Here is a 23,290-nt window from a genome sequence, read left to right as displayed (position 1 = left end):
GGAGCCAAAACCAGAGACGTGCCCTGCAATGCACCAGGATCACTTCAGATAAAAGCACAGTTCTTGAGCTTCAAAAGCAACGAGCACCAGAAACCACACACTTCCCCAGCAAAGGGCTCGAGTCTGCTGTGAAAATGCCAACAGGCAGTATTTTGCTTTGCTGCAAGAAATCTGCTGTCAAATTCGCTGTACCAACTACTGGAGTTTGTAAAAAGGGTTAGCACAAAGCATTTAGATGTTTATTTAAATAAAAATTATAATTTATACAAGACTTTTTAAACAAACAACATTTTCTTAAAAAATGTACAGGGCAAATCATTTCATTATCTCAATTTTTCATACAGTATAAGTCTTTTGTCAAACAAAAGTTACACTGATAATGAGTTATTTACAACTTCAAAATATAGACTCAAACTTCAGACATAAAAATTTTAACATCCATTATATTTCAATGATTAGTAGTAGAAATTAAACATCTGCCAAAATGTACAGAATTCAATAAAAACTACCAGTGTTCTTCATACAAGTTTAAGTAGCCAAAAAAAAGTACATCCTGTCATCTCGTCAAGATTGGGTGAAATCTTGTTCCTCTTTGTCTGCAGGAACAACAGTGGGGTTTTGCTGCTGGCTTCCGGTTTGATGCTGCTACTTAGAGATAGCTTGTTTCATTCAATCTTGCCTCACAAAAGCTACAGTGTACGGAAAGGCATGATTTCATATTTCAGCTTTTTTTTCCTTCTGAATTTAAATGGTCACCAATAAGTAACTGAAGTAGTCAGTTTTCATCTCCCTTTTTTCTTCCTTTAAAAGGGACTCAAACTAACCAATGCACTTCTACTAAAAGAAGTTAAATCCAACAGCAGCGAACCGCATACAGAACTGCAAATATAAACAGCAAACAGAATGACAAGAACATCACTTTCTGCTATTAGAAAGTAACACTTTACATTAAGTGGTACTACCCAGCCTGCTAATGAAGCAAAGCAGGTTACACTGCAAAGGTATGTAGGTCAATTGGAATTTAAGGTTAACTTGAGTGTAATTGTACAAATCAAGTATACACTTACTCACTGTCCTGCCCCTGCTGCCCTCCAGGCACACGAGGACGCAGCAGAGGAACGAGCACGGGAGTACTCATAAGTAAACACACCGAGGGTACCTTGGAGCAGCAGTGATGTTCTGTGACGCACAAAGCAGTTACACAGCAGGAACCTGGACAGCCTAATGTAAAGTGGACTTGGCAAAATATGTACATAGACATCTGTCCGTTATATTACAGCTCCTAAAAAAAAATCCAGTCTGTTTTCTACACATTAGAATGAAATGGTGTTGCATTGCAGTTTGCCTTAGGTTTACTGCTCAAGGAATTGCTCATTTTCAAATTCACACTGGTAAAGCGTGCATTGATTTTGAATGCCAACACATCAGATTTTGTAAAAAGTTTTTAATTTCTTTGTCCAGAAACAAAATAAAATTAAGAGCATATTGTACACGAGGCATTTCAGGCTGGGAGAAAGGAATCGTGACCTCTTTTCTCCTGCTCTGAAGCCTAGGTGTAGTGAACCACCCTGGCACCACAAGCACAGGACCTACAGCTCCTTCAGGAACCAGAATCCAGGACAACCCCATAAACCAGGGTCAACCAGTGATGGGGGTATGGGGGAAGTAACAAGTGTCAGTCAACTGATTTCCTAATGATCAGAGTGAAGGTATAAATTACACTTGAAAAAATGATACAAAAATAAGAAAAAGAGCACGCTCTCTGTAAAAAATATAGTTTTCTGTTTCTTCAAAAAAAAAAAAAAAAAAAAAACCAAACCCAATAGCTTTAAACATACCCAAGGGATTTCTTCCTTAAGACAAAATGAATGAATCTGGTTAAGATTTATATAACATTAAGCCATTTTAATGCCTATTAGCCACACTATTCAGGGAAGCTTCTAGGAAGGAAAGTCAGATGAGAATAAAAAACAATTACAAAAAGATTAATTGATTTTGAAGCAGGTTGAAGAAAAAAATTAAGTTCAAGGAATTTAAACATAAAACCTGAGTATGTCAAGTGAAGAAACCATGAACTGCCAAGCTACATCCATGTTAGATGGTGGCAAAAAGGAACGCCCACCCAGCCTCACCTACATGTTACGTTTTCAGGTCCTGATGTACACACATGGGCAGCATTAGAAATGCACCCCTTTTCCTGGTTGCAAAATTCAAGAGATCTCCAAAATGACATCGCAGCCCTTATGGATTCTCTCCTGCTCTTGTTCACAGTTCCATCCAGGGCATGGTGCTTTACCACAGTCAGTGTTTTACTTCACAACACCCAACCAAATCACAGTATTCAACAGTATTTCTTCATATCAGGTGCACTTTAAGTTCTTTGCATCATACCTCTTCACAGCCAGACTGAAATAGTTTTGTACAGTTTAACTGCCTCCTTCAGTACTGCTGCATTTAGTTACTTTAAGTAAAAACTGTGCTAAGTGTTAAAGATCCTTTGGTGTTTGGCTCTGCCACTCCTTCATTCTTTTTCCCCATATAAAGAAAGAAAAATTCCTGTTAAAAAAAAAATCTGTGAAACTAAGTCCTATTTTTCATATGAGAATTTGTATTTCCATTACTTTTCTGGGGTCCTCCATATAACACCTGGAGACATCACACTACTCAACTCAAAAGACACAGAGAAGGAACAGACAAACTGGAAGGCTTAGTGTAACTCCTACTGTGCTTCAAGAAAAATGCAAATAGAATTCTAAACCTCTCAGATGGGTGCTATTGTATAGAATATAAAAGCTTTCTGTATTAAAGTTGAAGATCAATATGTGCTTTGCTGCCAGAAAGGCCTGAGAGAGTTTAGAGAAGGAGCACAGCCTTCCTGTTTTACCTGGCAATTGGGTTTAACTGTTACTAAAGTTTAATTTTACAAGTGGAAACACAGTGACATTGCAATGCCCCTCAAATGATGTTTTGAGAAGGAAATAGTGCTTTCAGTTGCTGTCTCATAGTGTTATTATAAGGTAACTCTAGAGAAAAGCCAAATTAAAAACCAGCCATCTTGCAGATTAGTTTAACTACTCGCAGCTCCCCAACACAAAAAGCCCACAAGTCTTTTATGCAATAACATACAAACACCTTGTACATACAACATGTACAACAGTTGAGCCCTTCTATGGCAACTATCTACAGAAATACAAATATATGATGCCTAACATTTTAGGAACAACGTTTTGATGCCCTCTTTTATAAAAAGTATCTGCCTGCCTTCCTTCCTCTTGCTTTGGTTAATCAGGAAAGGAAGATATAGCTAGAAACGTTTTCCTCCAATGCACTGTACAAACAATTTAAATCTGTAAGCAGAAAAAACTGATCCTAAGCCAACTGGTAAATAACCTTCTTCGATGCGAGATTTAGCAAGGAGGAGTTATTTTAAGTGCAGTTACAAATATGGAAATACTAAGATGATAATACTTCCTTGGTGTTGGCCACCAGTTTTAACATAGAACCCAATTAAAAACGTAAAGCTGAAGAAACAGATTTCAGGATATTGCAGTTGTCGCTCTCACATCTTGGGGAAAAAATAACTGAGATAATGGGTCCAATGTATCCCCAGTGATATAAGTGCAGTTAAAAGGGATCAGTCTGTTTCAGTCCATTACTCAGTCACTTCTTCTAGTGTCTTTTGAGCTATTCATGTCAGTAAATAAACATTAAAAGTGCTTAATGTACAAGGCTAATAGTGATGATAGCACTTCCACTGTTTTGCTTCACTTTTTTTTTTTTTTTGTGGGTTTTTTACAATGTTTTTTTTTTTTTTTACAAAAACCTTAAAAACAAACATGAAGGCATATATAAAATACACTTGATTTATGTAACAGATAGAATATAAACCACCAGACAAGAAAAATTATTGCAAAATAGATGAGGATGTTCATTATTTTTTTTCACTACCAAATTGTAAAATAAGAAAGTTTCCTTTAGGTCTTCTAAGATAAGATACTAGCTCTCACTGTTCGATGATGCAGAGGTTATTTTCACATACTGGTTGAAAATCGTCTCAAAAGCTTCATCTCTGTGTACCATAGCACCAAACACCAAAGGCTAAATGACAGGAAAAAAAAGAAAAGATCACGTCAGTCTGGAAGAAGAAAACTCTTCTTTTAGGTACAGTTCTCCTAATATCAATTAGGAGCAGGACTGTACTCAAAGTACATTAATAAAGAGTAAGAACCCTTTTCTCTACTAAATCCTTGGATATATGCCCAAGTTTCTAATGTGTTTCCATCTCCATCTTGTCTTTATAAAACAACCACAGCATAAAGCACATCTGCACAGAGAACAGGCAACCGAGGGCATTTTAACTCACTCATGAAGGGCATGAAGTTTTCCTGATGATACTTAACTGTTTAGTACAATAAGGTTTGAACAGGAAAACTGAATCCACCCCAAAACGTGCCATACAGCAGACCATTCCTCACCCAAAGATACTGTCAAGCCATCAACTTTTATTCTCTGACTACTGCACTGCCTATCACCCCTTATGCTCTCAAAGGATGCTGAGAGAACAGTCAATTGAGGTAATGAAAGAAAGGAGCTGAAAGGATGAAGCAAATCTGTCTGAAGTGTTACAGCAAAGTAGTCAGACGCAGTAAAACAGGCTGAATGTTTAATTCATTAAAATTCTGAAAGAAACATGCTGAATTATGTACAAGTGAATTAGAGAAAGAAGCAAAACACTAGCAAGAGGAAAAAGAAAAAAAAAACAAACCCTTTTTGCTGCTGCTTGCCAGAAAGAAGTCAAAAAGGGCATGAAGTCGAACAGATAACACAGACAGAGCCAGCTACTTACTTTTTGTGTAGATGGTGTTGATACAGCAATACCCATCCCTGATCCCGGGAGAACAGAGAGCACTTTATACTGAAAGAGTGAAAGAGCAAGCACAGACCTCAGGTATCTTATATATACTGAACAACTGTAAGGAGGTTATGCAATTCATCAGAGGTAGACCCTTCCAGCCATAACTAATAGGCCCGTGTTAAAATCAGCACAGGCCAGACACTTCTTGCTGACCCTGAAATAAACCAGCCCAGCACTGCTCACGCAGCAAGCACCTGCCCCATGTTGTGTTACCTGCCCACCCCAATGGTCCCCAGCCCAGCACTGCTACTGGGAGCTGCCTCAGCTTCCCCTGCCAGGGTCTGGTCAGCAGCTCCACACTAAGGGACATCAGTGGTCACTGACCAGCCATGCATCCTTCTGGAGTACATCAGTGTGCATGTGTGCTCATGTATATTGTTTACATATATATATATATATGTGCATAAATTTAAGCATAAGGCAGGAGAGGTGTGCAAGTGCATAGAGTTTAAAGGTTTCCCTAGAATTAATAATATTCATTGATAGTTTAAAGGAGCAGGAAATAGACCAAAACAACTAATTTTCAAAGTTAAGTAGATCTACAAAATATGTACAGTTGGGCTTTTTAAAGAAAGTCTGCAAGGCTATGCAGAAATACTGCTGGCTGAGCAAGAGAATATCCTAAATATAGAAGGAGCCTGAGTCTGTCCTGTTTTCACCCACCCACAAATAAAACAAGGCCCACTGTGCTTTTATGGCTGGCTGCACAATCTCTGTCTCATCTTCATCAAGAAGCTACACTGATACAAAAGGACTTTCATGGTAGTAAAGACCAACTAAACAAGCCAGTGCTGCTTCAAGTATGGTGTTTAAAATACATCAGTATAAATTATTAATTTCAATGAGAATGTTTGAGCTGAGCTCAAGTCATCTCCTTTATAGACATGTGATGTAAATGGAAAGAATTCATTTGCAAATCTAGAGGTACCCAAACAATAGACACCAGACTGACTTCTTTCTTTGTGGGTTATAATCTGTGGCTCTCGTGGCCACAGGATATAGCAAAAAGTAGGGGTGCCTGTATTTAAGAGTAAGATAATTTAAAAGAGGTGACAAGAAGGGATACTAAACATCATACAGCGTGATGCTAGGCACAAAATGTAGCCACTGGTGACAGCAGGCTCAACCAGAAGATTACACTGTACTTGCCAGGCTTCTAACCATCCACTTTTCACTCCTTTAGTGATGGATTCCATCTAGACAAAATTCCAGTCTGATTCAGTAATGCTACTCTAATGCTTTATCCTTCTTCACTGTCAGTAATCCCTCTTCCCTCCAAGGCATCTACATTTAAGATGGTGTATCTTCTAACATCAACATTCAAATTTAAATTAAGGTTACACAATTCTTGCTAACAAAAAAATCTTCTTAAAGCCTAAGCAGATCCAGTCAATACAGGAGTTTAGAAACAACATAATTTTAATTCAAAAATAATTCAGGAATGTAAGAGTTTTGTAAACATTTATGCTCCCAGTGAGTTTGCATGTGGTTACTCTAAATGACTGAACAAATATTCTTGATCAAAGAACTGTCTCAGTTATATAAATGATCAATGTCATGCTTTCCCTCCTCCCCAAAAATCCCAAATCACCATAAGCAGAAAATCAAGACATAACTAACAGAACAGAAAATCAACTTTTTTTCTCTATGTGCAGCACAAAATAGACATACCTTCTGAATATCTGTTATATCCGTTAGCTTTATAACTTTATTTCTTTTAGATGAGCCTGATTTGGAGCTTTCAAAGCACAAGTAACTGAAGACAAGAAAAGAAAATGCTCATTTTGATACAGATTTCTAAAACAAAGCCCGCAGAAAATGCAGTTCAATAATTCAGTTACAACTTCTGATTTAGAACAAACATCCATGAAATGCTAGCAACTGGCTAACACTCTGGAAAGCCAGGAACATACAGCAAGTACAGACCAAAAAACCATTGTTTTTATATTACTGCACTTATGGGGAAACCCAACAAGCACTTTAAAAATACAGGAAACAAGCAAAGACTTAAACAGTTGAAATATTATATCTCAAAAAGCTTGTAAGTCTTTTGCCCTCCCCTAAAATAGGATTAATGGAAAATTACTGTGTTAATTTCATGTTATTGTGATGCAGACAAAAGCCCAGATTTTTAAACGCTACAGATTCCAAACACTCTCCATCACTGGGTGACACTGCATACGGATTAGCTTTACTTCCATTCATTACACTCCAAAGGAATTTCAGTGCAAGAGCCAAATGGTAGTGACACTCATTTCAGCACAGGGGAGGAAGAAAAAGGAAGTAAAGACTAAAAACAAGAACAAAAAAACAGCAACAAAAAAAATCAATTACTAGTTTTGAAACCTTTTGAAAAGGCTTGAGTTTCCTTGGTTTGTTGGTTTGGTTACACATTGCTTCAAGGAAGCTATACATTCTTTAAAAATGAAACTTAAGAATAATTGTCACATAACCGTTAATCACAGCTCCCAAAATACAACTAGCTTTTAGGTTTCTTTCTTTTTTTTTTAACATACACACATAGAGAGTGTATGTTATCCTTATCACGGATTGCAGCTACTAACAACTGGCTATAGAGCTGTTCTCCATTCCCATACAAGCCTTCCCAAGACAAAACCATGCTTGTTAAGCTTTACTACACCCCAGATTTTGATCTCGCTCTCCTATCATGCTTTGAGGTTTTAAAGCACCATGAAAAGGCACTTCATATTCAGTTATAAGAAGAGTGTTGTTTCAAAATATTGTCAAAGGATCACTTTCAGATTCTGTTTTTTAATGTCTGCTGCATTTTCCTCCTAAGAAACACGTCGATTTTAATGACTCACTTTTCCGTGACGTAAAGAATTCCATTTCTGATGTAGTCTGTAGGCATCTTCCTATCTCTATTGATCAAGCAACAACGCCAGCCATTTTCACACACTAAACAAAAAATCACAGGAAGAAATCTTACTTCAGGAAAGAGAAACAGCAATTCCCTTATAAAAGGGCAGAACAGAAAATTCAACTTTAGATACTGAAAACAAGAAGTGCTTGCATAGCAAAACCTAGAGAAGGTGTTTCTAGGCATCATAACAACTGTTTTAACACTGTTTTGTTTTTTTTTAAAGTTAAGAACAAAAGACCAACCCACAAACACAATTATTTACTTTAACATTTGCACTACAACAAAAGACATGACGTGCTGTTGATTCTTGCAAACAATTGTAAAGACAAAGAATGAAAGAGACCACCACTATTCATTCTAATTTAAAGCAAGTATTTTAAATCAAAAACTTCTATTTGTACATTACACAGAGGGAGAATTCAGCTTTAAGCTATCTCTGGCTTTTCAGAATGTATTCCCTTGATGTTGCAATACCTGCCAAAGGACGCTCATTTTCTGACAGGTTAAAAACTTCATGGAAATTCCCCCTCTTGGTGGTATGGAAGCGACTCGTGTCTTCATCTTTGTTTATTCCAGCTGGGGCATTTGAGCCCACGTAACTTCTGGACGCTGCTGTTTGAAGCTGAAAAAAAAAGTAACATATTCCAAAATTTGAACAGCAACATTTTAGAACTGCGCTCTCTAAAGCCTGGCTAGCTATTCTTCCTTAAGGAAAGGCAGGACAACAATTTTCATTAACTACTTCAATGAAGTTGTTGCTGCTGCACCATACTACTTCTATATCACAACGCTGTGAGGTTCTACCCAAAGTCAGCCTTGCAAAGTGCTACACTTTGAAGGGCAGCCTCTACAGAGGTGAAAGTACATGGTGCTAGATATTCCTGTCTTAAAATATCATTTCTTTATAGTAAAAGGCTATATCTGATTAGATACAGCTAGGCCACTGCACACAGTTCCAAATTAACTGTGCTTCTGGGACTAGTAATAAGTTAACGCAATATCACTATTTAGTTTGTCTTCAAGAGACAGGCCAAAACATTTTTGCACAAACTAAGATTATAAAGAAAAAAAAAGCAAACAAAGAAAAAGCCACACAAAACTGCAAAAGCTCATTAGGAATACAAATGCTGAAAATGAAGGGGAGTTTTCCACGCTACGATCCGTACCTTTTCATGCCCTGACAGCTAGCAGGAAAAGAAACAAACAACACAAATGTGACAGTGGCAAAAGAAAAAAGTGAAGTCTATATAACAGCATAATAGATAGAATAAAACATGAACTGAGTGAAGCTGCAAGATCTTGCTCACATACCAAAAGACTACACACGATGAATGCAATTAAAAATGAGAGTTAGCAGTGGTTAGAGCACACCAGTTCAATTTATTCAGGTTGTGTTAGAGTCATTGATCTTTGCTTTCCTTTGAAGTTGCACTGAATTTTGAGCACTGACATGTGAAATAAAACTAGAATGGTAGTCAGTATCCTTGAGAAGGGGGAGGGGTGGGTGGGAAGTAGCACGGTGTTCTTAAAGTTGAATTACTTCAGTAAAATCTTCTTTTCAGCAGGGCTTCTGAACCACTGCAGCCCTAATAAAACAGCCTTGCTTCTGGAAGGACAGCAGGCAGCTATTTTCCAAAAGCTTGCCTCCGTTTGCTTTGTTCATCTTGCTAGCGTACCACACAATTCTAAAGGCTGGCTTTTGTCACAAAAGCAGTAACAGCTCCATTCTTAGTCCTACTGTAGACATGCAGTTAAACAACTGGCAAAGTGACAGCGTGCAAGCCTGGGACTAAGCCCTTCTCTGCAGCAGCCCAATGCCATGGGAAGCTGACTAGCCTCAGCTGCTTTCTGAGTTTCAGTTGGCAGCACTCAACACTTCACAGGATTTAGCTTAACAAAAGCAAATGAAAAGTGTGCATTGCAATCACCGACTATAAAATCAGACTTGACAAAACAGTTATGCACAACAGAGTGTATTTACCATCCAGCTTTTAGGGTAACCGTAATACAACGATGCCTCAGGGGAAAAGAATAAAGAAAGTTGAGATTGAAAGCAAATGGTTGACAATAATTGTACTATTGCTTCAGTTACTGCCTTTCTGCTGTGCCCTTAGCAATGATAAAGCCCCTGCAACCAAGGAAAATAATAGCTTCTCCAATTCTTTGTTTGTCAGTAAAGACCAGATGAGATTCTGGAAGGCTCTCTTTGACAAGTTATTTGGCTCTATACGTGCGTAACCAGGTGAAGCTCCATGGTCCGAGACATACAAAAGGTCAGGAAAAGAGACCTAATGACTTCTGCTCCGAAATAAAGATTATCCCTGCTCTGTGCTGCACAGCTTCCTACCTAACCATTACATGGAGAAAAAAAAAGGGGCCAAGCTTCAATGCCATATTCCACTCTGAGGCTGGAGATGTGAGAAGTTCTGCCCTTTCCTTGCATCCTCCCTAAAAAAGGCACATGTTTCCACTACCCTTAAAGTAAGCAGCTCATTTAAGTATAACCTCTCAGGCTACGAGGCAATGAGACAATGAAGGGTCCTTTACTAAAAGAAGAACATCACACCCAATTTTGATAAGCTTAAATATAACTGGAAGGTGTTACATTTGTAATGCTGGTGGAATCCTGCCTGGCTAGAATTGCCATCAACAATCTGGAAGCAGGCAAACAGTATTCCTTGTTCGTTCCACTTGATCTGTCATCAGCTTTTGACATACAACCTGTACCCATCAGATACTGTTATCAAGACTATTCTCTGAGGACATTGGGTCAGGGTGGTACAGTTAATGAATACTGCATGGTGTCTATGTTTACTGTGTCTTGTACACCACTTAAGGATAAAAAGCCACAGCAAATGCACATATACTGTAATACATGCTTTTGTGCTTTCTCTTTTGTATGGAAAAAAAAAGAAAAACCACAACTATTTTTATTCTACAATTTTCCTACTAATCTCCCAAGGAGTGAGAAAGTTTGTCTAAAATTAATGAAATTATTGAGATCAAGTTAATGCTTTTGATTTTGAGGAAAATAATGCAGTCCTGCAATTAATTTCCAAGATGAAAAGCCAACTGTATGAAGTGAGTCTCAAAACCCTGGTCAACTTGTCAAAACTTAAGCCATAAAGGAGAAGCAGAAAGGACAGTTATTCTTTTAAGTTTATGGATTCAGATTCAGCAGCTTAGAGCCTTTCTATCCCTAAGGTAGATTACACAATCTTCAGAGCAAGTGAATGATAACCTGTAAGCTCTAGGGATACAAGAAGTTTTTAGTCCGTCTTTGGAAGCAACAGAAATAGCAGCTACAGATGACAGACTCTACAGTTCTGTCTAACCTCTTGTTCATTTCTCTCATCCGACAGAAGATACAAACAGAAGATTCAATTTCAGTCAGATTTTCTCTCTCTTCCACTTTCTTCCGAAGAACTCAACTTATGTTGCACTTATCATTTTGCCACCTTCTATTCAACTTCCCCCAGGCCCCAGACTTCTTCCTGACAGGTTAACCACAGGTTACAGTTTACCCCTTTTGCTCCCCAGCTGCATGCCCAGCCTGAATTACTGCTAAGTGTTTCACATTTTAGCCAGGGACTTTATGAAAATACTCAGAAACCCCTTGATGCAATTTCTGTAGTAAGAGGCATTAAGCCAACACTAAAATGGGGTTAGACTAGACTTTAACAAAAGAAAAATTTACTGCGAAGAGTAGCAACATGATGAAAAATCATTTGTCATCACTATGCTAAAAGGTTGTCTAATATAAATAACTTTTAGACATAATATCTATGTCTGTAAACTTCTGATTTCGTTAATATTTATCCCATTAGCAAGTTCTGTATTTACTCTTTTCTTCCTGTTCTTCACACAAGCAGCTGAATCTCCACTAAAAAGTATCTGAGAACAGAGAAAGGCAACACAAGACTGAATTTTGACTATAAAAAAAAAATCACACAGAATGTATGTTACAGAAATAGTAATAGAAATAAATATGGATGGCATTTTTTTGTGTATTTAGGTTCACATGATTCCCATTATTTTTGTGTGCATATACATACACACACACTTTGATACTGAATTAATTTCTTACAAGAAACAAAGTCAATATGAAAACACTAAGAATCTTCAAAATAATTATAAAAATTGAACTAATAATGATTGTTAAGTTTAAATTAATCTTCCCTTTAATTGTGCTCTAGCCACTGGGGAAAAGTGGAAGGGAGAAAGGAATCTGATTTTAAGATGTTGGGGACAGAGATACAAAATGATTTATTATCCTTACTCGTCTCGACACTGTAGCATTAGATCTTTCTTTGAGTTGAGGATCTGTTGGGAGACTTGTCCAGATGATATAAGGAGTATCATACTTAGCTCTCAGTCTGGGGCATCGTTTGAAGATGAAATCAATAAGGAAAAACTTGATTCCAGCATAGAGTCCTGAAAAAAATAAATCACTATGATATGCATTTGTAAAGGCACTGAGAATATCACAGTTTTAACCATGTTTTAACAAGTTCATGAAGGAAACCAAATTATTTAAGTATCTTCATTCACAGTGCTAAACCAGTTCTTGGTTCTACTTGGAGTCTTCTTACAAAGGCAGGAAAACCTTTTTCCCCTTTCTCACCCACACATCTCTCCCTTTCCCACATTCTTACAAACACAAAGTTTCTTACTATGTAGAAGAGCACTGAAATAATTAAAACGTACGAAGTTTATTACCAAAAACATCTTGAAAACATAATATACTTCCAGATTAGAAAACGTATCAGAGCACTAAGCTCTACAGTTACTTGCAAGAATTGATACGGCAACAGAGGGCTCTCATGTACTGCATTCAACTCTATCTTCCAGTATAGCATGTCTTATCTCACAGAAGGTACTCTCCTGCATTCTGACAGATTAAAAAGTGCTTGAAATACTCTCTTAAGACTTCAGTGAATGAAATTCAGATCTCCTGAGAGTCAGAGTAATAAAATAATACCTCACATTTATAATTCAATAGCTTTATCAAGCAAATCCATATATATGTTTAGGTTAACAGGGTTTAAAGGTTTGAAGTTCAGTTCCACTGAAGCTAATACTCATTTGATCATCTCATTACCTCAAGAAAAAGACCATAAAACCAAAAATCTTAGTTCACACTCATATCTTTTCATTTTCTATTCGTACCTGTTTTCGCAGGTCAAGCCTTCTGTGTAGGTTTCATGTACAAGGAAGTATGAGCAAAAAACTCAAAATATAGGATTTCTTGTAAGCCTTGGAGCTGACAGTCTGAAGATCTCTGCTAAAAGCTCATCATAAACTTCCCCACTTCAAGGACTAAATGTATTCTCCAGTCTTTGTCTGTTATATTATGTATTCAGATATGGCTTTCAGAAATGCATGCAACAAACAATGCCAAGCTCAATGAAGACACTTTAAAACACTGCATTATTTATTAATGTAGGGTATTCTTTTTTACACTCCAAAATTCCCTCTCTGAAGATCATGCTAAATTTTAAAGCATTAAGTCTAGACTTTAATAGGTCAATTATTTAATGTGTTTACCCATTGCAAGTCCAATAATCCTGTAGGGCAAAAAGCAGGATGCAATAAAAGCTGCCCATAGAACGATGTAGAGCTTCTGTGTTATTTCTGGTTGGACCCACATGAACAAGCTGAAAACAAACAAATAAAATCAAAACTGTATTACCAAGCTTTCCAGATGTTGTCTTTATTTAAAAGGGAAAAAAAAAAAAAAAGGATTAACTTATATAACTTACTTTTTAATTTTTTCCAGTATGTCTGCCATCTTCCCAAAAAGATTCTGCATAAGAAGCAAGAGAATTAAATCCAATTCTTGTGTTATTTTGGTGGGTTTTTGTCCACGTATTAGAAACCAACAAAGTTATCTTACAGAATAAGCAATCCCTGAAAGTGATTTTTTAAAAAATCATTTTTTAGCCATGTACAGACTTTACAACTGAATAAAAACAGCACTGAACAGCAACATTCAATGATGTCTAATTTAACAACTTGTTCTGCAATTCAAAGTTAGTTATTAGAAGCGAAGGAAAAAAGTTTTTCAAACTCACTGTTATGACTGGAAAGTGTTTATATCACTGCAAAAAATTTAAATTGCCAGAATTTGAAAGCTAAGAGCTTCTGTCAATTGGTAACAAAATGGAAAGTTGGTTGAATCATTCGAGCACTGAAATTTTAGGAAGTGCTTACTGAGATTGTCAAATGTTGGGCTATTCGCTTTTTTTCATGGGATTTTTATGGTATACCCTTGAGGATTCCATGTAATTCTTACAGATTCAAATAGACCATTTCTCTGGATTAATGGTGTTACTCAGCTACCTGCTCTAACTGATTCTTGCTGTCACAACACCTGTAAATTTCATCTTCCAAACAAACTTTGAGAAGCATTCATATAAACATAAGAGAAACGTGATTATTTACTGCCATGAAAAAGAAAGAAGCAACAAATTGATACTACTGCTACCAATGGGACAATCAGTGAAGACTACACTGATGACTTGGCACACTCCTACCTAAGGCTAACAATGGCTCACTGCCACAGTGAGCTCCTTCCCTGCTCTCAGTCACGTGCCTCCACTTCGAGAACGGGGTTTCATTTTTTATCAGATTCACTTACACGGACACCATGAACAAGGGGTCAGGTATGAACCACAACCAGCAGAAGGAAGGGTATAGGACTACATAGCTGGCAATAGAAAGGTAAGCTACTTTGAGTGGCTGCACATCATTAGACAGGGTGCAAAGCTGCAGTTCAACTATATGGTTGACTCAATGAACTACCAGTGTAGCTAACCAAAATGACTTAGCTGAGAGAAAGTCTCCCCTCATCTTTTGCCACACAAATAGATTTCAGGTTAAGGTGGTGGTGTCTAAAAACCAGACTATTTTGGTGACATAGTACAAACTGTTAACTAACACAGCTAAACATGCAGCAAACTTCACCTTAAAACTTGAAGGGATAAAGTCTCAAACTAATTTTGTGACCAGCAGATTTGTGGCATGGACCTATGTTCCAGTACTTTTCTAAGATTCACTGCCTGGTCTACATTTTCAGAAACTTCACTGCATACAGTAGGGAAAAAAACAGTCAGAAACAATTTCTCTTCCCCTTTGGACTTTTTTCTGAACCATGACTTGGAGAACGCCAACCAGCATTTTGCCATTTCAGAAGCTCCAGGCATCTTACTGATAATTCTATTGCTTGTAAGTAAAGAATATGAGAAAAGTATTGTTTAAGCACTGGTTTTCACACCCTCTGTAACATGCTATGTAGGTGCTCTGACCACTTCAGAACCTCCTTGTTTTAGGGAAGAAGCAAAAGAGGTGAGAGTAGCACAGTACCTGCGCCTTCTGAGCCACATCTAGAACAAGCTGAAACTTTTCAGACACTGTCAGATCCTCTTTTGGAGGTTCCTTGAGCAAGAAAGAGAGAGAACCAATTAATTTTTGGCTCAGATGAAAGTGACATTTTACAAAACTACTCACAACAATGTGACTCCTCCACATTCTTGAAAACAATAGTCTTACTTTAAACAATCTCTAAATGTACCAAGTTCCTCCCTTGTTTTAGATCTACTGAATATATTTTTCACTGATGGTTATCAGTTATGAGTGCTTTTCCTCCATGGTATATGCAAATATGAGTCATACGAGACTGTAGACAAAAGACAGTATGTCTTTGAAGAAATGCAGTTACAATGGCTTTCAGTCTATGCCACAGACCTAGAGTGACCTATTTCTTGTCTAGCACAGAAATGTCATTTTTAGAAGTTTTACAACTTTTTTCACTAGATTATTGATCTTTTAACAGTATTTTTAAGTCTCAGTGCACATTTTGAAATTCAAAGAACTCCAAACAAAAAAAAGCATGTAAAGTTAGATGGCAATTCACGTTAGAAGGGACCTTAAGAGGTCACCGAGTCCAACTTACTGCTTAAAGTAGGTTCATAATTCATTACAAACAAAACAGAACACAAGGCTTCTTTTCAGCTCCCACAGGATCTACCTTGGCCCAAGTTATTACATAAAAGTTTACTCCAGAAATTTCAATCAACTTCAGAACATTTTATGAAGCACTCAAATCTAAGAGCGCTATTAGTTTCTAAGTGGCAAGAGAAAGAAGTTGTTACATCTTTATTCACACCTTATTCCTCTTTCCTGTCTCAACTACTTACACTCATAGAAAGACTGTGAAAGTGCAGCTTTTAACATAGTCACATAGACCAAACTGATCAAAGACTTACCACAGGTTCAGAAACTTCAGGCACAATACTCCACTGTATTCTCCAACCCCTAGAATTTATGGAAATAGTTAAAGAGAGCAAGTATTTCTTTACCATCTGCCAACATGGATTGGTTCTAAGAGGCTGAAAAGCAGTTTTCTGCAATAAGTAAAATGGCTTTAAAAAAAAAAAACCTTCAAAAACCAGTAAGGAGCCTACAACACGACAAAAGTAGAAGTAGCTAACCACAAACAGCTTTAAATGCATATGTATATATATATTTTTAACAATATTAGCTAAGTAGATACTGCATAGAATCAGGTATACTGCTTGAGGATTTTATGATAAAAGTGAACTGCATGCACAGAACAAATAATGAGGATTTTTTTGTGTGTGTGAATAAATTGCATAAACATATTCAGGAGCTTATTTGGTCTTGTTAATTTTCGAAGAATGGAGCATCAGACTGCAAGTACTAAGCAAGAAATTAGAAAATGATTTTGTAATACATACACTGAAAGATCTCCACCTCAATTTTAAGGGGAAAAACATCATAAGCTTATAATAGCATTTTAAAAGATCTTCTCAGCACAGAAAGAAGAAAAAAGGATTTTTTAAGAAGTCTTAATTTTTAATAGAGACCAAGTATACAAATGGATGACTCTGGATATAAGAGCCAAAGAAAAAGAATAAATTGCAATTTAGGTCTAGGTGAAAATTCTCTCTAGGAAGCTGCAGGCTTCAATATGTAAGGTGATATTCTCCAACTACTCTGAATACTGCAGGGTATTTTTATTTTAGATTTTTTAAGTATTAAGAGGTTTGCCTGAGAACATGCTGTTATGACGACCCAAGCTGTGTCAAATAAAGATAATTCCTAAGTGCATTCAAAGATTATAGAATTAAGCAATGAAATCAAAGATACTAGAGTTTGAATTTTAGCTTGTTAACTTAATTCACAATGTTAGAAAAAATAACAGTTTACAGCTCAATACAAGAATAAAAAAACCCCATTCAAGCAAAGTGTTACAAGAAAACAATCTAGTATTTAAGTACATACATACCTGGCTATGAGGTAATTTAGGGACAACCTCAAAATTGCTAAAAATAAGAACATAGGAATGGCCCAGCCATGCCATACAGCATTCATGTAAATCTGCAGATTGTGAAGGAAAAGAAAAAAAGACATGGATTACAAACTCAGGTACAGTGAGTCATTCACATTTTCCCACGGTACTGTCGGGTTCAGGAGAATACAACTCAGATCATGAATATTAATGAATTTTAGCCACTCCAGGATTGACAACAGCAATGCATAAATGAATGTAAAGCTGAAACTATAAGACTGAACCAAATCTCCAGAGATAACTTAAACAGTTCTCAGCTGCCCAAGATCGACTATTTCCAAGGTTGCAATTATGTGAGGATGTGGGAAAAAAAACAACAAAAAAACCCTAAACTTTCAAGTCTGAATCTACTACATAAACATGATATGGTCTAATATTTTATAATCATAGAATCTGTAGAGTTGGAAGGGACCTTTAGAAGTCATTTAGTTCAACTCTCTTCACTGAACAGGGACATCACAGCTAGATCAGGTTGCCTACAAACTTGTCCAGCCTGGACTTGAATGTCTTCAGGGACAAGCTGGACCAGGTTAGGTCAGTGAAAGAAGTAAAAGAGGAGGAGCTAGGACAGTTATATCCTCACAGGGCATCAGGACAACTCACTGTTTTATTTCAGATCAATTAAATCCCAAACTTCACAGTGGTGAGAAAGTCTCCTCCTCAATATTCTTTCAACTGTGCAGTGCAAAGTATCATTCAGTAAGGCTCTATAACTTACAGAGATGGATCATTTAATGGAAAAGTGTGTAGCATTTTCACCAAAGAGATTCATTCTGATATAGTCAGAATTAGTAACTACTGTTAATAATTTCCTCTGACATTCTAAATATTGTGTCTACAGCACAACCAAAGGAATTTAGATCATTTCATTAACACATAGAAAAAACAAGAACAAATCAAAACTCCACCAAATAGTTATGTCACAGCAGCATGCAAACTTTCTTACACTGCCCTGTGGGAACACTTAAATTTAGCTCATGGGAACACTTAAATTTAGTTCATAGATCTCATGTTGGCACATTAAATGAAACTAAAATAAAGGCGCTTTGTCTCTCATCATTAAGTGTGATTCTAATCAATAGAAAAGAGCACTGATGGTAAAAGATATCTTCCTATCAAGTGTAGCCTCTATCAGCCTTTCAGCTTCAGAAAAAGAGGGATTTTGCAGAGGCTGCAGTAACCATCAATTCACTGACCAGGGAGACGAGAAGCAAAGAATATGAGAACAATGTCCATATTGTTCCAAGTTATTTTAACAATTATAAAACGAATTTGGAATCTACAACTGAAATGGCTCTGAAATATAATTTAAATGGCAACTACACCGTACCTTTTGTTAACTGTAATCCTACTATTTGACTTGACTTCAACATAATCCCTCTGAATATAAGGCAGTTTCAATGAATTTCCATAAGTAATACATTTTAAAATAAGTTCTTACAACTTCTGGAGAAATAGGATAACTTACAATAAAGGCAATAGCAGATGTGTAGATAGAATACCAGTCTGATAAGGCAGAAAGGTTCTTCACAAAATTAGTAACGGGTTTGGCACCTCTCTCTAAACAAAGCAAAGAAAGAACACAATTATTAGAATTACCTGACAGTGGGGTTAAGTCACTTGTAAACATCAAACAACAAAATCAGAAAGTTAATAAGTACATTCAAGACATTTAAATATAAAAAAGCCTTATCAAAATTAAAGAAAATAAAAATGTAGAGATCCATCAATGTAACAACAATCAGCTAAGTAATACATTTTCAAAAACTGAATTGTTATTCAAGATAAAAATTATATCTAAACTCTTAAGTGCGCATCAAATAAATAAATCAAGATTTGCATTATTTTTAGAAGGGTAAATTGGATGGCTACAGCAATCTGTCCTGAGCTCTGTTTATACTGCTCCAAAGAACTCAGCATAGGTCAGCCCACTGTACTGTAAAACAAGCTAAACTAGCCTGACTGGACTCCAAGCCACCAACAAGCAATTCACTGTTACTTCAAAAAAGCTGACCTCAAACCAGGCTACATATCTCTTGGCTGCACTTCTGCTGCAGTCAAACTGGTAGCAGGGCTTGGCTGCTTACTCTTTCTAAGGCACAGGACCTGGCTGCCTGTCTCTCAGCTCTGCAGACCTCTGCTCTTGCTGAGTGACAAATCTATACAGGGAAGGGCACTGCTCTCATCTGCAGACACACTCAGCCAGGCAGCGGCAGCAAAAGCAGCTCTTTTTCAGCTCCCTAAAATATACTTGTCCTTCACTCTTTCTATTCCTATATGCTTTCTTACCATTTAGCTGAGCAACGCAGCAAAACAGGAAGGGGCTGTTGCAAGAGGACCTTTGCTTTTTCTATTGAAAAATACTGCTTTTGCCTACTGATAAGAGTAAATATTCTTCCAAAGGGGAGCCCAGAGGTACCCACCCTTGTTTGCAGCACAGCTCACAGCTTTGAAAAGCTATCCTCAAGAGAGCCTGCAACTTGCTGTCCTAGTTTGTTTGTCTTGAAATTCAGCTAGCCTTGATGCGTTCCCTATGGGAAGTGATTAAACAGCCAGATTTCCTTGAGCGTCAGTGACATAAACAAAGCAGTGGATGAAACAAGTGGAAGGGCAGACTCAAGGCTTCAGACAAGGCACTGACTTGAGCACTGCTTCCAGCATTCAAAGCTTAAGCTCAGTACTCTTTTTTTTAAACTACTCAAAAGGCAAAGCACATTCACTACAGAGAACGGATCACAGGTATGTTCCCAAAGTACTGGTATTGATTCTAAGGATAATAAAATCACAATTATACCGAGATTAAAGACCCTTATGTGCCTCCCACTGACAATATTATAAAGATTTGGGGCATAAAACAGCCTTTTTTTTCAAGCTGTAGCGATTCTTGGTTGTACAGAACATCTAGAGGGCTTAACTACTTAGTTTAACCTGCCATCACCCATCCTTCACCTTCCAAAATAAATTATTACCTCACTAAGAGAAAAAAAAAATCAAGACTCACTCATTGGCTGACCTATCCTCCTCTGAAAGCATAAGCTAAAAGCCCAGCAAGCAAACTACAAGGAGCTCGGGAAAAAGTATGTGGGCAGCTCAGGAATAAGCATCTTGCCACTGTAGAAATAACCTGTTCTCACTTGTTATGTGTTTTCACATTTTAATTAGCACTACATTTTTACCACTGAGATACTCTGTGCAATTCTAGACTTAAGGCAAGCTCCTACCACTGTTCATTTAAGTTATTTTGCACTCCAAGCACTAATGCAGGATTTCAGAACCATTCCTGCTTCTGAACTGGCAGAAGTATTTCTAAACTTCATATGTTGTATGCAGGAGTCCTCTCAATAAAGTCCCTAAGAACTACTTGCAGAAATTGAAGTACTTTTAATACTTACTTAATCTTCTCATATTTTCAGTCAACCTGAAAAAAATCAATAAAGAAACTTGTTAAAAAGACAACAAGTGAATTACATTAAAATGCAGTCGTGCTCTCCTGGTCTCTGGAAAACTGCTCACAGTTACAAATTAAATGTTTGTGCATTTAGCTTTGTTCTTGCCTCTTATGAGACGTGCTTCTAGTAATATAGGCTATCTTGCATCGAATCAAAAATTGAAATGTAAAAGCTCTGCAGCCTAACTAAGCCTTTGCCCACATTTTGAGAGGTGCAAGACAGAGCCTGCTAAACAATTCTTCTACCTCAGGTTGCAAACAGAGTTTTGTGTTTCATCCAAGTTACTACAAACCATTTGAGATAGCCTTCAGTTTAATTACTCCTGATACAAACACTTGCTCGTATCATCTAAAAGGTGCTGGGTTTTTGTCTTTGAAGAGAAGCAACTTGTAAAAAACCAACAATTTCTTTCAATCATGTTGGAGATTTACCTTCTAGCACTAAGTGGCTCCTCTGTTTCCACCGTGTTCTCCTCCGGTTGAAATCTGAAGTCCTCAACATACTCCCCAAATTTGTCACAAAACCACTTCTGGAGTCTTGAACATACAGTGTGACTACGTTTATCTACAGAAAAAGAAGCACTCCGTATCAGGATATTCCTAGGAAACATCTTTGTGTAAAACTTCATGTGTTCCCATATGCTGTTTTTGGTAGGGTAGTATTCTTTGTAACAGCATTTCTATCCTTCAGTAACATTTCTCCTGGAAATTCACTATGTGATTTAGTTCTGCAATTTCACAGAAACAGAGACTATACCATGCCTGTAAAGATGACTAAAGGTGATTCCTGCATCCAGCACAAGTTTTGCTGTAAGTACAGCACATGGGAACATCTTACTATACAAGAACAGAAATTACTTAAACACTCTTAACAAATGAGAATTTTTAGCAAACACTAACAAACTTTTTGCTGTGTTTCTGTTAACAAAAGTCTGACCCAAATCTTAGCACTCCTATTGCGCTGATGGGTCACCCAAAGAAAAGGAAGTGTAAAGCAAAACACTCCTGAGCAGAGAGCAGGATGATCACCTTACAGCTATGCTAATTTGACAGGAAAAGGAGGTGAAAACTTCAGAAAAGCAACAAAGTACTGCATGCTTTCTTTATGCAGGTTTCAGCGGAAATACACAGCAGGATAAGGCACTGCAAATGAGAGCAGAACACACATCTTCTGTGTAGTCTCTACATCAGAAAATCACTTTCTAGCAGCAACAGAATATTCTTTGGAATTAAAGGTCAATAAAACAGTGTAAGAAAGAGGAGATGGGTCACAGCTCCCCTTTAGATATTGAAAGGCTGCTATCAGGTTTCCCTGGAGCCTTCTCTTCTCCAGGTCGAACAGTTAGACATGCAAAAAGTCAGACAACAGATTTCATTACATTCCTGAAGGTTGTCTAATTAAAAAAAAATATATCCTTATTCAAGCATATAAAATCATCTACAAAAACTAAAAGCAGAATCATACACAGATGTAAGAATCTGCTCAGATGCTCTTTCTACTTGGCTTCTTCAAAAGTCTGATTCATGACCAAGCAAGTTTTCCCATAACATCTTATTTTCTGGAAGAGCTTCAAAGGAAAGGAGTGGAAAGAAAATGAACCGCATCAAACTGCTAGCACAGATCTGACCAAGATTACCTGCTCCATTGGCCTGTGTCTGGGGCTTTGTAGATTGCTGAGCTGCAGATACCTCTTCAGCTCTACAAAGAAAAACAGAAACAATGTAAAATCTTGCAAGTTAATTAAAGAGAAAACAAAATGTGTGTCCTACTGCAGGATTAAAATTATCACTGTATGCTGCATTCAGGATCCAGGGAAAATCACTATGTAATGGATAAGTGTAGTTTAGCCATTTCCTGTCAGCAACAGCTCAATCTGATCTTTTAACAAAATACTTTAGTATCAATTTGGTTATATTACTTCTATCTTTGCATTTTTTGTTTATTGCAATGCTGCCAGAAAACTCTTCAGAGCCCTGACTCTTCCCACAGCAATAAATGAAAAGGGATTCCATACTGCAAGCTGATAACCACAGTACTCAAACAATACCAGTTTATTACATGACCCTTGAATTCTGCTGCTGTTAGTATAGTCAATACCACTCATCTTCACAGTGAGAAGAGCAGATACCAAGAATTACTTCAAATGATACATTGTTAGCTCTCAGTGCAGAGATGCCAAGCTAAGATGAAACTATATTAAAAAAAAAAATAAATGCAAAATTCAAGTACCAGTGTGAAAAACAGAGATGATGATGTTCTAAAACTACACAACAAGAATCAGGCATCACTGGTCTCATCTTTCAAGACAGATCAAGAATAAAGCTCTCATTCATTAAAACCAAGCATTTTGGAAAACAAGAACCATTTGGCCGCTCGGCACACATACAAGGCTTCACATTACATTTGCAGTATCTGTAGCCTCCAAGTGCTAAAGTGTCTTGAGAACACTCCCAGCATCAGTCCATCAGTCTTTAGCCATCCATGCAGACATGCTACAGAAAGATTTCTCTAATGAAGAAGCAGCTTTGCAACAGAACAGCTGCAGCAAGCTTTTCGTGACACAGAATTGTATTATCAAAAAAGTTATTACTCAAAGCAGTAATATGTTAGCTGTGTACTTTCACTGACACTTATTTAAGGAGAAGAGGTAAGTGCTTTCAAATGTTCGC

General features: G+C 37.2%; 1 protein-coding gene across 4 annotated transcripts in view; it reads right to left on the bottom strand.

Annotated features, from left to right (window-relative positions):
• Positions 1-217: 217 nt before the first annotated feature.
• GRAMD4 (GRAM domain containing 4) overlaps positions 218-23,290 on the bottom strand; it is a 78,020-nt gene continuing 54,947 nt past the window's right edge. For 3 of the 4 annotated variants that reach the window (XM_085217664.1, XM_085217669.1, XM_085217682.1), the window contains exons 5-20: positions 22,258-22,319; positions 21,053-21,185; positions 20,565-20,590; positions 18,641-18,732; positions 17,110-17,201; positions 16,067-16,115; positions 15,165-15,236; positions 13,562-13,605; positions 13,347-13,456; positions 12,079-12,233; positions 9,781-9,816; positions 8,274-8,421; positions 7,741-7,834; positions 6,587-6,671; positions 4,847-4,915; positions 218-4,098 (exon numbers count right to left, since the gene is read on the bottom strand). In XM_085217664.1, coding sequence (XP_085073790.1) covers positions 3,997-4,098; positions 4,847-4,915; positions 6,587-6,671; positions 7,741-7,834; positions 8,274-8,421; positions 9,781-9,816; positions 12,079-12,233; positions 13,347-13,456; positions 13,562-13,605; positions 15,165-15,236; positions 16,067-16,115; positions 17,110-17,201; positions 18,641-18,732; positions 20,565-20,590; positions 21,053-21,185; positions 22,258-22,319 — 1,369 coding nt within the window. In that variant the 3' untranslated portion in view covers positions 218-3,996. The remainder of the gene's footprint in view (positions 4,099-4,846; positions 4,916-6,586; positions 6,672-7,740; positions 7,835-8,273; positions 8,422-9,780; positions 9,817-12,078; positions 12,234-13,346; positions 13,457-13,561; positions 13,606-15,164; positions 15,237-16,066; positions 16,116-17,109; positions 17,202-18,640; positions 18,733-20,564; positions 20,591-21,052; positions 21,186-22,257; positions 22,320-23,290) is intronic. The other variant, XM_085217673.1, reaches the window with a different exon arrangement.

The sequence above is a fragment of the Meleagris gallopavo genome, chromosome 1 (assembly GCF_905368555.1).
Source record: "Meleagris gallopavo chromosome 1, MGAL_WU_HG_1.1, whole genome shotgun sequence".
Taxonomy (NCBI): Eukaryota; Metazoa; Chordata; class Aves; order Galliformes; family Phasianidae; genus Meleagris; species Meleagris gallopavo.
The sequence above is the reverse complement of the archived record's forward strand: the minus strand, read 5'-3'. Positions and strand labels throughout refer to the sequence as shown.